Source organism: Dipodomys spectabilis, unplaced genomic scaffold (assembly GCF_019054845.1).
Source record: "Dipodomys spectabilis isolate Male_0828 unplaced genomic scaffold, ASM1905484v1 ptg000018l, whole genome shotgun sequence".
NCBI lineage: Eukaryota > Metazoa > Chordata > Mammalia > Rodentia > Heteromyidae > Dipodomys > Dipodomys spectabilis.
The window spans coordinates 14,680,921-14,696,636 of NW_024870695.1; the positions used below are offsets into that span (position 1 = coordinate 14,680,921).

The 15,716-nt window shown below is 51.9% G+C and overlaps 1 protein-coding gene across 1 annotated transcript; it reads right to left on the reverse strand.

Annotated features, from left to right (window-relative positions):
• Positions 1-1,188: 1,188 nt before the first annotated feature.
• Positions 1,189-11,289, reverse strand: Copz2 (COPI coat complex subunit zeta 2). Its single transcript, XM_042673851.1, has 9 exons — positions 11,153-11,289; positions 10,466-10,540; positions 8,314-8,395; positions 7,743-7,834; positions 6,653-6,708; positions 5,685-5,762; positions 4,954-5,005; positions 4,319-4,357; positions 1,189-1,511 (listed from the first exon to the last, which is right to left on the reverse strand). The coding sequence occupies exons 1-9, from the start codon at positions 11,261-11,263 to the stop codon at positions 1,464-1,466; spliced, it is 633 nt and encodes a 210-aa protein (XP_042529785.1). The 5' UTR covers positions 11,264-11,289; the 3' UTR covers positions 1,189-1,463.
• Positions 11,290-15,716: the final 4,427 nt, after the last annotated feature.

Consider the following 15,716-nt stretch of genomic DNA (forward strand, 5'->3'; position numbering starts at 1 on the left):
GGTCACGGACTGGGAGAAGCGTGCACGCTTCTCGTCTCTCCCTGCAGATGGCGCTGTAGGATCGCAGATGCTGCCCTGGGGGCGGGGCCGCCTCTGCGCTGGGCGCCGGCGAGGGGCGGGGCCGGGGCCGAGACCGGGCGGCGGACCCGAGCCCCAAGCGCGGCTAGGTTGGTGTGGCGGACGGCCGGGGATGGAGGACGACGAGCAAGCAGATTCCATTCGCAAACGAAGACCTGTGTGTGCGTCCTGGGACCTAAAAAGCGGACGCGTCAAAGGAAGCCTCCAGGGAGAAAGCGCAGGCTCTGGGATGGAAGCCGAAAAAGCGTAGTTGAATTGCTCAGAAAGACGGTTCCGCTTTCAGGTTGGTCTCAGGACCCCTCTTTGTGCCCCTCTCCCCTTCAGGACCTGCCATCCCTCCCAACCCCAGGGCACTGGATACACGCACTGGGGACGCGGCCGATGCCTCTGGACGTCCCCCCCCCCCCCCCCCCGTCCCCAGCATCTGGGCAGAGCCTGCAGGCTTGCAGGGCTCGCGTGCTTGGGGTACATTGCCAGGAGGAATCCGTGACTCCAAGCATGCCAAGAAAAACAGCTACGGCGGCCCCTGCCAGCGAGGTTGTAGTGCAAGCCTTGCTCCCTTCGCTTCTGGAGCCTAGGAATGGAAAACATGACTCAAGGAATCCCCCGCCCAGCCGTCCTGGGCGTCCCAAACACACACAACGGGGGTATCCGCTTTTGCTCGCCTTTTCCTGGAAATAGGTGTCCCTCCTGTCACCGCTATTCTATACCAGCCCTCCCCACCACAGATGGAACTTTCCTCTTTCCGTTGACAACCCCTCTTCCCAATCACACCCAAGTTTACCCCTTCCCACACTGAGTGTCCCGAAGAGGAGAAAGCCAATCCATGGGCTGGGAAGGTGGCTCAGTGGTTGAGTGTTTGCCTCGCATGCATGAGGCCCTGGGTTCGATTCCTTAGCACCACATAAAACAGAAAGAGCCAGAAGTGGCACTGTGGCTCAAGTGGTAGAGCGCTAGCCTTGAGCTGAAGAGCTGAGCGACAGCGCCCAGGCCCAGAAGTTCAAGCCCACGACCAGCAAAAAAAGTTTTTTTAATTAAAAAATAAAAGAGCCAATCTCCACTCCCTCTCGCCACCCCCTTCCACTTCCCAGGCCAGGAAAGGAGACTTTGGCAGAGAGAAGCAGGTTTATTAGGGCCATGGCCCAGGAACTCTGAAAGTCTGGGTGCAGACGGCTTAGCTGTGTTCCCATGGCCTCAGGGGCAGGCCAGGGCTCTGAGCAGAAACAGAGCCAGACCAAACCTTGGTTTCCCAGCATCCTTGGCCTGAAACCCCAGGGATCCGTTCTGGGAGGTGCCTGGGAAGGCAGAGGGGTTTCTCCTCTCCCTTGGGGTCTTCAGGAAGCTTTTGCCAGGATGGGGAAAGGAAGCTTTGAATCCACAGCCTTTCATTTCAGTAACGACCACTTAATCTGTTCCTTGGCAGACTGAAGAACCTGGGGTAGGGAGGGGGTGGGGGGAGAACGCGGTGAGAGAATTGAGGAGAATGTCAAATGCCTTTACTGGAAGCGAGGAAGATCTGTAGGATGGCCAGGTGCTCCTACCAGCCCTGACCACTAGGTGGCAGGAGCTAGTCTCTGCCTGCCTTAAATAGGGAAGACCGCAGGGCTGAAAGGGGAGGGCCAGAGAGATACAGTCAGCTCCCACTTCAGGCCCAAGCCTGCCCAGCTGTGGTTCCTGTGTTCCAGAAGCCCTGGGTGTGTCGGTGGCCCTAGCCTCCCCCATGGCATGCCATACTGTAGGAGTTCCTGCCCACACTGCCACGTCTGGGCAAAGGCTGGGCCCAGGTTGGACTCTGCCTATGTTTAGACACCTGGCATGTCATCAACACCCCTAGCTCTGGCTTTGGTTTTTGGCAGTACATCCTTGACACCCCACCCCAACCACTGCTGATGTGGCACAGCTGGCAAAGGGTGGCCAGCCAGAACCTGCGCTCTCCTACATCCCGTGAAGAAACCTGTCACAAGCTGGTGTGTACCCAGTCTGTACCACTGTGCAGACAGGATGCCCATGCACCGTGGGGGGGGGGGCGCCCAGTATCTGTCTCAGATTGTCCATTCAGCTATTAGAGCTCATTCCTTCACAAAGCAGGTCCACTCCCATTTCCTATCTCCTGCATCCTCCTTTTCTATCTTTGGGGACAGTATGTGTGGGGGGGGGGGGATTTGCCAGAGGGGAATCTAACTTCCATAGGAACCCATCCTCACCACCGCAGCTTCCACTAAAGAAGTGATGTCGTCATTTTTTGCCCCTTTGGATAAGTAGTAATGGTTATTTCCTGAGCATAGATGACTTGCTAGCATCCTTCACACCACTAGCTCATGTAATTCTGACAGTAACTCTATGAGGGCTCTATCCTGGCTCCCGACTAGACAGCACAGGCCCATCTCAGCAAGGCTACTGTGGTGGGAGTAGGAAAGGCCCAGAGAGGCTAAGTAACTTACCCTAGGTTGCCCAGCTTTAGGTGGAAGATGTTCCCTGACAAGATGACTCTCATGAGAGTCTGACAGTTCTAAGGATTGAACCCTGGGTCTGTGCATCTTGGTCAAGCATTCTGCTCCTGAGCCACATCCTCAGCTTTTTTTTTTTTTTTTGTCATGGGGCTTGATCTCTGGGCCTGGGCTGCTGGCCCTGAGCTCTTCAGCTCAAGGCAAGTGTTCTACCTCTTGAGCCACAGCACCACTTCTGGTTTTCTGGTGGTTAATTGGTGATAAGAGTGTCATGCTCTTCTTGCCTGGGCTGGCTTTGAACTGCAGTCCTCAGATCTCAGCCTCCTGAGTAGCTAGGATTATAGGGATGAGCCGCTGGCACCCAACTGAGACAGTATCTTTCTAAGTTGTCCAGGCTGGCCTTAATTTACTATATAGTCTATGTGGACATCAAACTTTCCATCCCCCTGTCTCAGTCCCAAGTATCTGGGATTATAGGCATATGCTACCACACCTGTCCTGGTACTTGTGTTCTTATCTGCTCTGTTCTTTACTCCTCAACTTCTTTGGGCCCTGAAAACTGTCATGTGACTACCTTCACTCCAGCAGGGCTTGGGGAAGCAGAGAGTGGGAGCATGGTGCCATGCCCAGGGCTCCCCACCAGATGGCACAGGCCCATTTCAGCAGGATCATAGTGAGGGGAGTGGTTAGTATCAGGGAATGATGCTCCCTCCACAAAGCAGGATTAGTGTGCTCAGACGGACATGCAGACGGGACAGAAAGCTGGGTAGTTTGTCTTGAATAGCAGGTGGTTTGTGCACGGGGAGGCAATCTAGCCACAGAGCCAGTACCCCCCACTTCCACCCCTTCCACAGGAACAGAATCGTGGCAGAGGCCAACTTTTCCACAGCCAGGTCACTAAGGCATAAGCAGCAAATGGTGTGTAGGAAAGTCAGAACTATCATGGGCTGGGGAGACCCTTAACAATCCCACCATGAACCCTAAAGTTGAGGGCAGGAGTATGGAAGCAATTTTCTTTTTCTATACCAGTACTGGGGCTTGAACTCAGGGCCTTGTGATCTTGCTTAGCTTTTTCATTCAAAAGTTGTCACCCTACTACTTGAGCTACAGGCTTTTTGCTAGTTAAATGGAGATAAGAGTCTCAGATTTTTCGGCCTGTTCTGGCATTGAACCACGACCCTCAGATCTCAGTCTCCTGAGTAGCTAGGATTACAGGTCTGAGCCACCAGCATCTGGCTGAGTCAAATGCACTGGTATCTTTCTAGGTTAGAAGAAACTTTGGGGGACACGTGACCCACCTTTCACCAGGGTAGGAAGTTCATTTCAGATTCAGTCCAACTAGACCTGGCCAGGACTTGAAGTGAGGGGTAATCATCCACTCCCACTCAACCACTCGTCCATCCATCAGTACCCAGATCCCCACCTCCAGTGACTCTGTCGGAGCCATGGTTTATTGAGGACTCACTTCCTCTCTCCCAGACCCCTAATTTCTCAGACACTTGGTTATTGCTAGACAGTGCTCTTTTTATCTCCTTCCCCTCCTTTATATTTTTGCCAGTCCTGGGGCTTGAACTCAGGGCCTGAGCACTGTCCCTAAGCTTCTTTTGCTCAAGGCTAGCACTCTACCATTTGAGCCATAGCACCACTTCTAGCTTTTTCCTGTTTATGTGGTACTGAGGAATCGAACCCAGGGCTTCACGCATGTTAGGTATGTACTCTGCCACTAAGCCACCTTCCCAACCCTGAGTTCTCTTCTTATCTTTCTCTAGTTAAGGTAAATCCAGGAGACCTACCTGGGCCACACTCTGTTCAGCCAGGCTGCTATCATCTGCCTGTGAGGAAACAGATTCAAAAGGTGGGTTCAGGCCAGAGTGTGGGGCTTAGGGGGGGTGGGGTCTGGGTTAGCTCAACCCAGAAACCCAGAAAGGCATCTAGATCATCACTTAGCGATCCTGGGATCCTTCCACATGCATGAAGGGAGAGGGGGTGGCACAGAACAAAGTTAGAAAAAGACACCATCCAGATATGAGAGGACCGAACCAGACAGGGAGATTCTTTTTTTTTTTTTTGGGGGGGGGGTGTCCGGTCGTGGGGCCTGAACTCTGGGCCTGGGCGCTGTCCCTCAGCTCTTCAGCTCAAGGCTAGCGCTCTAGCACTTGAGCCACAGCACCACTTCCGGCTTTTGTCTTTTTGCTTATGTGGTGCTGAGGAATCGAACCCAGGGCCTCATGCCTGCAAGGCAAGCGCTCTACCACTGAGCCACCTTCCCAGCCCCCAGACAGGGAGATTCTATCCACACCACCCAAGTGCCCCATCTCAAGGCTTGAGACAGCTGAGTCTGTGTTCAGGTGGACAGGGTGGGCAGGGAGGATGGGATGGACAGGAAAGCTAGAGGAGATGGGAATGGTGAGGGCACAGGAAGACTTACCCTAAAATTTATTTTCTGGATCACTTGTTGGGGATCACTCTCTAGAATCACACTACAAGAGGAGAGGGAAAAAAATCACAGAAACAATTGGTGACAGGACCCAACCCCTGCTTCCTCTCCCAGCGCACCCACGCCCCCTTCAATTTATGCTGTAGGATCTCCCTCCAGGGAAACCTTCCCCCTGAGGGCCCTACCTCACCACAGCGGGCCCTGAGCTCTGCTGCTTCCCCACATCACACTGTGGTCCACTGTGAAGCAGCTTAGGTGCCCCGTGGTTTGATACCTATAATCCTAGCTACTCAGAAACCTGAGATCTGAAGATCACAGCTCAAAGCCAGCCTGGGGCAGGAGAGTCAGTGAGGTTCTTATCCCCAATTTACCACCCAAAAGTCAGAAGCAGAGGTGTGGCTCAAGTGGTTGAGTGCCAACCTTGAGCAAAAAAAAAAAAAAACAACAAAAAGAGGTAAGGGACAGAACACAGGCCTTGAGGTCAAGCCCCTGTGCTGGCGGGTACGCGCGCATGCGCACACACACACACACACACACACACACACACACACACACACACACACACACACACACACACACACACACACTGTGAAATGGGGTTAGGAAGGAGATTTGGCTCCCAAAGCCAACAATGTACTGGAAGCTATTTTGACTCCACTCACAAAGGTGCCCTCGGCTCTGAGTATCTCTGACCATCCCCCCTTCTCCCCTCCCCTCCTTACCCGCCATCCACAATCTCGTCCAGCACCAAGAAGGCTCCATCCATGTTTTCCAGCAACCAGCGCTTCTCCACATTCTTCCTGAAGGCAGATAAGCTCCTGAGCCTCCCCAAGACCAGGAAGAACCAAGTCCTGTCTAGGTGAGGCAGAATCCCTGTTGGCCAAGACTGCTTTACTACCACCCTTCCCAAGGACTGGGGAAGGAGCGGGCAAAGGGAAGTAAGAGTAGAGGCTAGCACAGGCCTCCTGAACACAGGACAGGTCTAGGATTAGCCTAGCCTGCTTTTTCCCAGGCTATGTTCACTGGAATAGAGAACAGATAATAAAGGGAGGATGTAAGGAAAACCACACACTACTCAAAATGGTTACTTGTGAGTTCAAGGCCATCCTGGGCTATATAGAGATCTGATCCCCCATTCCCTCCAAAAACCAAAACCAAAACCATGAGTTTGCAACTGTCATGATAGTAATAATGTGACCGCAGGTAACTATGTCTGAAGACATGATTATGTCAGGACTGGTAGCTCACACCCGTGATCCTAGCTACTTAGGAGGATGAGATCTGAGGACTGAGGGTTAAAGCCAGCCTGGCAGCAAAGTCCATGAGACCCTTATCTCCAACTGTCCACCAAAAATCCAGATGTGGAGCTGTAGTTCAAGTGATAAGCGCTAGCCTAGAGCAAAAAGCTCAGGAACAGTGCCCAGGCCCTGAGGTCAAACCTTACTACTGGCGTGCGTGTGCGCGCGCACACACACACACACACACACACACACACTAATTATTTATGTGCTGTGTGCCACCTTGACGTAGTTGTCACACAGAAGCTAAGTGAAGGACAGGGGCTTTGGAGGAAGGTGCTCTGGTTCCAGTTGGGGCTTGTGGAGATTTCAGGAAGAATGTGGGAAAACTCTGTCTCTGGGATGACCAAGGCCTGAAGCCTGGGTCTTGGGAGTGCAGAAATTTCTCTTACCTTAACATGTGACTCAGAGACTCAAACAGGCAGGTGAGAACAGACATGAGCATCAGCTAGGGAAGGCCGGTGTGGGAGGAGGAAAAGAAAAGAGCTGAAATTCAGATGAACAAAGGAGACGCAGAGCCCACCTGTGTGGGCCATGGGGGGGAGGGGCAGTTCTCCCTTGTCAGAGGGAACTGGGACTAGAAGCCAAACATGCTTTCAACCAGAGAGGGAACTTTCCCAGCTCTAGCTGAGGACAGAGTCTCTCCCCCTCTGGTTAAGAATCAATAGCTAGATGGTAGGGGGAAAACAATGGAGGGGGTAACAATGCTCAATAGGAAGTGTACTCATTACCTTGCTCGTGTAACTGTAACCCTCTGTATAGTATCTTTACAATAAAATATTTAAAAAAAAAAATCAATAGCGCCAGTGGCTCATGCCTGTAATCCTAGCTACTCAGGAGGCAGAGATCTGAGGATCATGGTTCAAAGCCAGCCCGGCAGGAAAGTCTGTGAGACTCCAATAAACCACTAGAAAACTAGAAGTGGTGCTATGGCTCAAGCGGTAGAGTGCTCGCCTTGAGCTAAAGAGCACACAGACAGCACCCAGGCCCAGAGTTCAAGCCCCACAACTAAAAACAACATCAAAAAAGAATCAATGGCTACTGGGCTGGGAAGATGGCTCAATGGTAGAGTGTTTGCTTAGCATGCATGAGACCCTGGGCTCAAATCCTCAGCACCACATAAGCAGAAAAAGCCAGAAGTGGCACTGTGGCTCAAGTGGTAGATCACTAGCCTTGAGCTAAAGAGCTCAGGGACAGCACCCAGACCCAGAGTTCCAGCCCCATGAGCAAAAATTAATTAATTAATTGATTGATTTTAAAAAATAATGGCTTCCTGCAGAGGGTGCAATGACTTTTATTTCTGGTTCCCAAGGAACCATTGGGGCATCACAGATGGCCAAAAAAGATCCTTTTCCATCACAAGGACCCTCCCCACTCCCAGAGCCTAGAGTAGAGGCACCAGTGATGAACCTCCAGACCCCATCTCCATCTCAAACTCCAACTCTGCCCCCCCCCCACATTAGTCCCGTCTCCCCAGTTCACCTCATTCTCCTGAGAGGAGCCCACCACATACAGGAAGAGGTCAATGCTGCTCTTGTAGACAACCGTTGTGCCCCCGAAAAATGCGATCTCACCTAGAAACAGAGGAGTTCTTACGTCTGGCCTCAGCCACCGCCTGTCATGCAACCCTCTCCAGGAACCCTTGACAGACCAGTCATTCTGTGTTCTTGCTCCTACCCCTGGCTCTGGACCTAGGGGTAGGCCTCCTCCTGCTGGAGGAGTCAATGAACACAGTTCAGGGCTGACCTCTGGCCCATTCTCTGCCATAGGCAGTACCCAGGGACCCAGAAACTAGTGAGAGTCACAAAATAGTTGGCCTTCTTAGTCAAGACAGGGTTGGCTTGTGCTGAGGTGGGAGGAGAGCAAGATGGCCATGAAGGTCTCCTGACAAAGTGAGTGGAAAACAGCTGGGAAGGAGAAGACAAAGAGCGTCAGAAGGGAAGGATAGCCTGTGGGTGTGGATGGCCATGGGGACAGATGTGTCCAGATGGAGAAGATGACAGATGCTGGGGGTTGACTCCAAGTTCTAGTGCAGAAAGAGGTGGAGACTTACTCTCTGTCCGGCTGGTCTTGTTGAAGACATTTTTCTCAAAGTTCATCTGCTCTTTTATGGAAGGGAACGTGTCATCATAATACTGTGAGGAAGACAAGAAGAGATAGAAGCCATTCCTCAAAGCCTAGCTCTTCCAGGAGGTTGAGGGGTGGCAGGAAACAGTGGGTACTGGCCAAGCCCTGATGCTATTCTGATGCTACAAATTCTAAACCAAGATAGTCAGACAAAAGTGGGGACATAGGACTGGGAAGGTGGCTCAGTGGTAGAGTGCTTGCCTTGCATGCATGAGGCCCTGGGTTCGATTCCTCAGCACCACATAAGCAGAAAAAAGAAGCCGGAAGTGGTGCTGTGGCTCAAGTGGTAGGGTGCTAGCCTTGAGCTGAAGAGCTGAGGGACAGCACCCAGGCCCACAGTTCAGGCCCCATGACCGGACTGCCCCCCCCCCCAAAAAAAGTGGGGAAATAATGGAGTTGGTTTTCAAGCCCCTTGATTTTTTTTTCTTTTCTTTAATTTTGTCTGAGTAGGGACTGGGTGCTGTCCCTGAGCTCTTTTTTTGTTCAAGGTTAGTGCTCTACCACTTTGAGCACTGGTTTTCTGGTGGTTAATTGGAAATAACAGTCTCATAGGACTTTCCTGCCTGGGCTAGCTTTAAACCACAATCCTCCAGTCTTAGCCTCCTAAGTAGTTAGAATTACAGGCATGAGACATGAGTGTCCAGCTGAAACACTTTCTTTCTTTCTTTCTTTTCAGTTGAACTCTAGGCCTGGGCTCTGTCCCTCAGCTCAAGGCTAGCGCTCTACCACTTAAGCCACTTCAAGTTTTCTGAGTGGTTTATTGGAGATAAGAGTCTCATGGACTTTTCCTGCTTGAACCACGATCCTCAGATCTCAGGCTCCTGAGTAGCTAGAATTACAGGCATGAGCTACCAGCACCCAGCTGAAAGTTTTTTTAATCTGTAACTTGAGAGGAGGCTCTGAAGGTTCTGGCACTACTGATCTACCTATGGCTATCTACTAGGGTAAGGTATGTTTACCTCAGCTCTCAACTTTCTAGATGCAGATTTGCTATTTAGTAATCTATAGGCAAATCAGCAGTTTCCTCACTTGCCCTTGCCATGGTAAACAAGCTCATTTGGTTGTTATAAAGACCAAAAGACGTTCCATCCTCCTCCAAATGCATTTCCTAGCGAATTTAGATGCTGTAATAGAGCATAGCTATGGTAAATTGTGTCCACAGTAGAAATTTAGTTTTGGATTATCTTAGCTTAGTTTACCAAGGGCATGTTCACTAGGATAGATACCAGATAACGGGAATGAAACCCAATGAAAGCTACCCTGGGCTTCAAATCAAAACCCTGAGTTTGAGCCGGGCATGGTGCCATACATTTGTAACCCCAGCACCTTTGGAGGCAGGGATATTGAGAGATCAAGGCCAAACTGAGATGCAGAGTGGAAAATCTGAAAAGAAAGAAGGCTTGGGGACATAGGTCATTGGTAGAATACTTGCCCACCATGTCCAAGGCCCTGATTTCCTTCCCTAGCACTGTTAAAACCTTAAGTTTGGATCTATGACATTAGGCACAGATTATTCACTTGGCTTCTCTCCACCTCATTTTCTGCATCTGGGAAATTAGGGAGTTAGATTAATTATATGGTTTCTCAAGTCTTATGTGGTTATAAATCCTTCCCCTAAGTCCTCTGTGTTTATGAAGCTGCAATACAAAAGTAGAGGTCAGGCTGGAAATGTGGCTTAGTGGTAGAGTGCTCACCTAGCATGCATGAAGCCCAGAGTTCGATTCCTTAGTACCACATACACAGAAAAAGCCAGAAGTGGCGCGGGTAGAGTGCTAGCCTTGAGCAAACACAGCTCAAGGAGAGGGCCCGGGCCCTGAGTTCAAGTCCTGAAGCTTCCCACGGCCAGGTTCCAGCTGGCTGGTGGGAGGGAGGATGCTAGGAAGACATGGGAGGGAGCCTGAGTAGAAAGTGAGAGGTCTTTCCTTTTGGGATAGCCACTTGGCAGGACAGGTTGGCTTGAGGAGCATCTGAGCCAGGCTGCTCAGCATCCCAGAAGCCAGTCTCTCCTGTGGCAGGGCAGCCGCCTGGGCGCCGTTCTTGGGGCTGTGTGTCTTGTATCTGCAGGGATGGGGAATTACCTTGGCCAGGAGGCGATGCCCATCATGATCTAGGATGAAGACAGCCTTGATGGTGTAGAGGGAAGGTTCCTGCAACTGACAACAGGGTTGGGAAGGAAGGAGAGCTCGTTCAGGTCACCCCAGTCCCAAATCCACAGCTGCTTGGGGCCCACACCCTTTGCCACATAGGGGACCAACTTCCAAGCCCACTCCACTCCCAGGCAGACGGGTCCACTGCAGGCCCCGGGGTGGGCGCTGTGTCCTCTGGGTGCAGAAAGTCCTACCGGGCCCAAGTTCTGTCATGCACTGACTGCTCCAGAGCCCGAGTCGGAGTGTATCACAGAACCTGGGCCGGGGGGACTGCAGCTCGAGCCTCCTCCGTCCAGAAGAAGCAGGGCCATCAGCCTGGGGGAGGGGGGGTTAAGGTGGGGGAAAGACCTGGGCTTGGTCCCCGCCGACTCTCCACCCCTCACCCTTCCCAGAGGAATCCCCCTCTCTCCGCCCCCCTCCCCCCCCCCATCACCGCCCCAGCTCCGGCAGAACTTCCCAGCCCGCGCCCGTGGCACCAGGCCTCCTCGCCCGTCCCCACGGGGACCAACTTTCTCTCCCATCCCCGGGGCCCGGGCAGTGGTGGCACAAAGTTTCCCACTGCCGGCGCCACTTCCCCCGCGGCCCGCGCCCGCGCCCCGCGCCCTGCCCTCCGCGTACCCGCAACCCCAAGGGCTCCCCGACTCCGGCGGGCGGCGCCGGGCCCCCGATCGGGGCCGCCGCAGCCCCCTCCCCCGGGTGCGGACGTGGCCAGGCCTCGGGCCGCTGCATTCCGCTCGCCGCCCCGCACTGACAGCACCGCCCGCCGCCCGCCCCGCCCCCGGGCCGCCCCCGTCCCGGCCCAGCCCGCCCCGCCCCGCCCCGCGGCTCCCCTCCGGCCCTCTCCTCCGGTCCCTCTCTCCCTCTCCCTCTCCGTCTCTGCCTCCCCTTCCTCCTTTCTCCCGCTCTCCCTCCCTCTCTCTCCTCTCTTCTTTCCTCCTCTCCTCCTAGCTGCTCCCTAGAGTCCCACAGGTGGAGCTGGACACCAGTGCTCACTCCTGTAATCCTAGCCGCCCAAGCGGCCGTCATCTGAGGATGGGGGTTCGAAGCCAGCCTGGGCAGGAAAATCCGCGAGACTTTTCTCTCCAATTAACCGAGGGGGTGGGTAAGGGAGTGGGGGGGGGGGGAGAGAGAGAGAGAGAGAGAGAGAGAGAGAAAGAGAGAGCTGGAAGTAAAACTGTGGCTTAAGTGATAGAGCCCCAATCCTGAGCAAAAAAACTCAGGGTATTCAAGCCCCAAAACCTGCACAAAGAGAGAGAGACAGACAGACAGACAGAGGGACAGAGAGAGAGAGAGAGAGAGAGCACATAGTGAAGGCTCAGGGAGAGGCAAGGTAGAATGTTCTTTTCGCTGATGTCTGAGAAAGCCTTCAAGAAAAACAACCTTGAAAAACTGGGAGAGAGCAAGAGAAAGGGTGACATTGTCTAAAAAGAAATGTATTCCTTACCTGATTTATGTAACTGTCACCCCTCTGTACAACACCTTTAGAATAACAATAATAAAAAATATTTAGAATGAAAGACTACCTTGGGGCTGGGGATGTGGCTTAGCGGTAGAGTGCTTGCCTAGCATGCACAAAGCCCTGGGTTCCATTCCTCAGCACCACATCCACAGAAAAGGCCGGAAGTGGCACTGTGGCTCAAGTGGTAGAGTGCTAGCCTTGAGCAAAAGAAGCTCAGAGACAGTGCTCAGGCCTTGAGTTCAAGCCCCAGGACTGGCAAAAAAAAAAGACAACCTTGAACAAAAAGTAAGGTAGACATTTGAGGGACTGTGATGACTTAGAAGGTACCCCTGTGTCTTCCTTGCAGGGTCTCAGTTATAATAGTGCACACAACCAACACTTTGGTACTGTGTGTGTGTCAGTTTGTCTGTATGTGTTGGAGGAACCCAGTACTTGGTCATTTCTTGTTTATATTCTAGATATGCCTAGATACGTTAAAAAATGACTTCTTTTAATGCTTTAATATTTTTGTGAGCCAGTCCAATTTAACTCATATATACAAGGACAGTGCTGCAAATCTCCCATGGGCATCTCTCCGCCTCTCCTGGCTTTGTATTACCCACTTAGGGAGAGAGCCTCCCTAAGAAGGAACAGAGGAAGATCTGGGAAGAGAAGGGCCTAAGAGAACTGGGGTGGCTCCATGGGACTACGGAGAGAGCAATTAGTCAGGCAGGAAGTACATACAAAGGCAATGGGAGGGACTTAGGGCTGGGGTCAAGAAAGAAGACAGGGTGCCAGTGGCACTCAGGAGGCTGAGATCTGAGGATCACGGTTCAAAGCCAGCTCGGGCAGGAAAGTCTGTGAGACTCTTATCGCCAATAAACCACTAGAAAACTGGAAGTGGCGCTGTGGCTCAAGCAGTAGAGCGCTTGCCTTGAGCTGAAGAGCCCAGGGACAGTGCCCAAGCCCAGAGTTCAAGCCCCACAACCAACCAAAAAAAAAAAAGAAAGAAAGAAAGGAAGAAAGAAGACTGGCTATGCACCAGTGGCTCATACTTGTAATCCTAGCTACTCTGGAGGCTGAGATCTGAGGGTCTTGGTTCAAAGCCAGCCTGGGCAGAAAAATCCAGGACATTCTTTTTTTTTTCCCCGATTGTGGCGCTTGAACTCAGGACCTGGGCACTGTCCCTGGGTTCTTTTTGTTCAAGGCAAGTGCTCTACAGTTTTGAGCCACGGAGCCACTTCACATTTTCTGGTGGTTAATTGGAGATAAGAGTCTCTAGGGGAAGGGCAGTGCCCAGGCCCAGAGTTCAAGCCCCATGACTGACACCCTCCCCCCCAAAAAATAAAGGAGCTGGACACTAGTGGCTCATACCTGTAATCCTAGCTATCAAGGAGGCTGAGATCTGAGGATCATGGTTCAAAACCAGCCCAAGAAAGTCCGTGAGACTCTTAACCACCAGAAAACTAGAAGTGGTGTTGTGGCTCAAGTGTTAGAGTGCTAGCCTTGAGCTGAAGAGCTGAGGGACAACACCCAGGCCCAGAGTTCAAGCCTACGACCGACAAAAAAAAAAGAAAAAAAAGGAAGAAAGAAAGAAAAAAAAAGAAATATAATGAATGCCAGTAGCTCACACCTGTAATCCTAGCAATTCAGGAGGCTAAGAGCTGAGGATTGTGATTCAAAGCCAGCTTGGTCAAGAAAGTCTGTGAGACTCTGATCTCCAATTAATCACAGAAAAAGTTGAAAGTAGTGCTGTGGCTCAGGTGGTAGAGTGCTAGCCTTGAACAAAAGGAGCTTAGGGACAGCACTCAGGCCCAGAGTTCAAGGCCCAGGACTGCCAAAAAAAAAAAAAAAAAGTCTCACAGACTTTCCTGCCTGGGAGATCTCAGCCTCCTGAATAGTTAGGATTACAGGCGTGAGCCACCAGCACCCAGCTTGTGAGACTCTTATTTCCAATTAAGCACCAAAAAAGCTGCAAGTGCAGCTGTGGCTCAAATGGTAGAGTGCCAAAAAAAAAAAAAAAAGCTCAGGGAGAAAGGGGGGGGGAGAAGGAAAGAAGGGAGGGAGGGAGGGAGGTAAGGAAGGAAGAAAGAAAGAGAAGGAAAGCCTATTTCCTGCTAACCACCCAAAAGCAAGAAGTCAAGGTATGGCTCAAGTGGTAGGGTTCTATCCTTAAGGAAAAAGCTAAGGGTTACCAACTAGGCCCTGAGTTCTGTTAGCATTATCCCTACCTCCAGTCCTCAGCTCCACCCAGACCTGAGCTCCTCCCTGCCCTAGGATTCTCACTGTATGCCTGGCTACCCCTCTCTCCACCCAGACCTGTCTGCACTCAGACCTCACCACTAGCCCCAGAGCTATCCACCTGGATAGGGGCAGACGCCATATTTCTCCCTCTCCCTGGGGAGATGTGGCCCCTCAAAAAAACCTTAGCCGGGTGCCAGTGGCTCACAGCTGTAATTCTAGCTACTCAGGAGGCTGAGATCTGAGGATCGAGGTTCAAAGCCAGCCCAGGCAGGAAAGTCCGTGAGACTCTTATCTCCAATAAACCACTAGAAAACCCGAGGCAGTGCTGTGGTTCAAGTGGTAGAGCGCTCGCCTTGAGCTGAAGAGCACAGGGACAGCACCCAAGCCCAGAGTTCAAGCCCCACGACTGACAAAAAAATAAAAAATTAAAAACATAAAAAAACCTTATAATAATCTTTCACCTGTGCATGCCTGCCTCCACGTGGTCCCCTGGGATGGCCAGGAAGGATCCTAACAAGTTCAAGCCCCAGCACTGGCACACACGCACACATATACACACAAAGAGGCTAGAAAGGAGGCTTAGGAACCGCAAATTTCACCAGCACATCAGCCCGAGGCTAAAGCTCTACCACTTGAGCCACAGTGCCATTTCTAGCTTTTTCTGTTTCTGTGGTGTTGAGGAATCGAACCCAGGGCCTCATGCAAGGCAAGCACTCTACCACCGAGCCACTTTCCCAGCCCTGTTGCTATTCTTATAATCACCAGGATCTCTTTACATATTAAGTACAGGGATGAGTAAATTTAGAGCCCTTAAATTCAGCCTCCTAAAGAAGAGATGTTCTCCAATGATGACCTCTTTCAAACTCTCAACAGAGACTACCAATTCCTTCTTCTCCTTGCAAAAGGACTAAGAGTGGGGGAGTTTGGGACACTGTCAACCACAATGTTGGCAGCACAGGAGAAACACAGGTACAGCCATAGAGAATTGACTGAGGGGCAGCCTGCCTGGGCAGCTAGCCGAGTAATGTAGCACATGTCTCTAATCTCACTCTTCAGGAGGCTGAGGAGGAGGCTTTTGAGTGTGAGGTCAGCCTGGGTTCCATAATGAGACCCCCACCTCAATAGCAAAAGCCACAGCCTTTGGGTTTCTCTGGCCTTGGCTCTCTTCAGGGTGTTGGAGTTGGGGGCTGGGGGTGGGGATGAGGAACTGGGCATCTCTAGTCCTAGAATTTGTGCCTCTGCTGCACTCAGGATTGTTGTTCCTTTGGAGCTCCAGGGGACCGGTGATTCCAATTGGATGCTTTTGTGGCTTGCAGTGTATCTTTGAGGGGAGGCCATTCCTGTTTCCTGTGAGTCACCCTCCTGCTGCTGCTAGTCTGGGCTGTCTGTCCTGGGATTTCAGCATCTGTTCCTGCGTGACAAGAAGAAACAGCTCTCTTGGGTACCGGCCTCAATCCTTCCTGCTAGAATGTCAAGAGGAGGAGGTGTGTGTGGAGTATG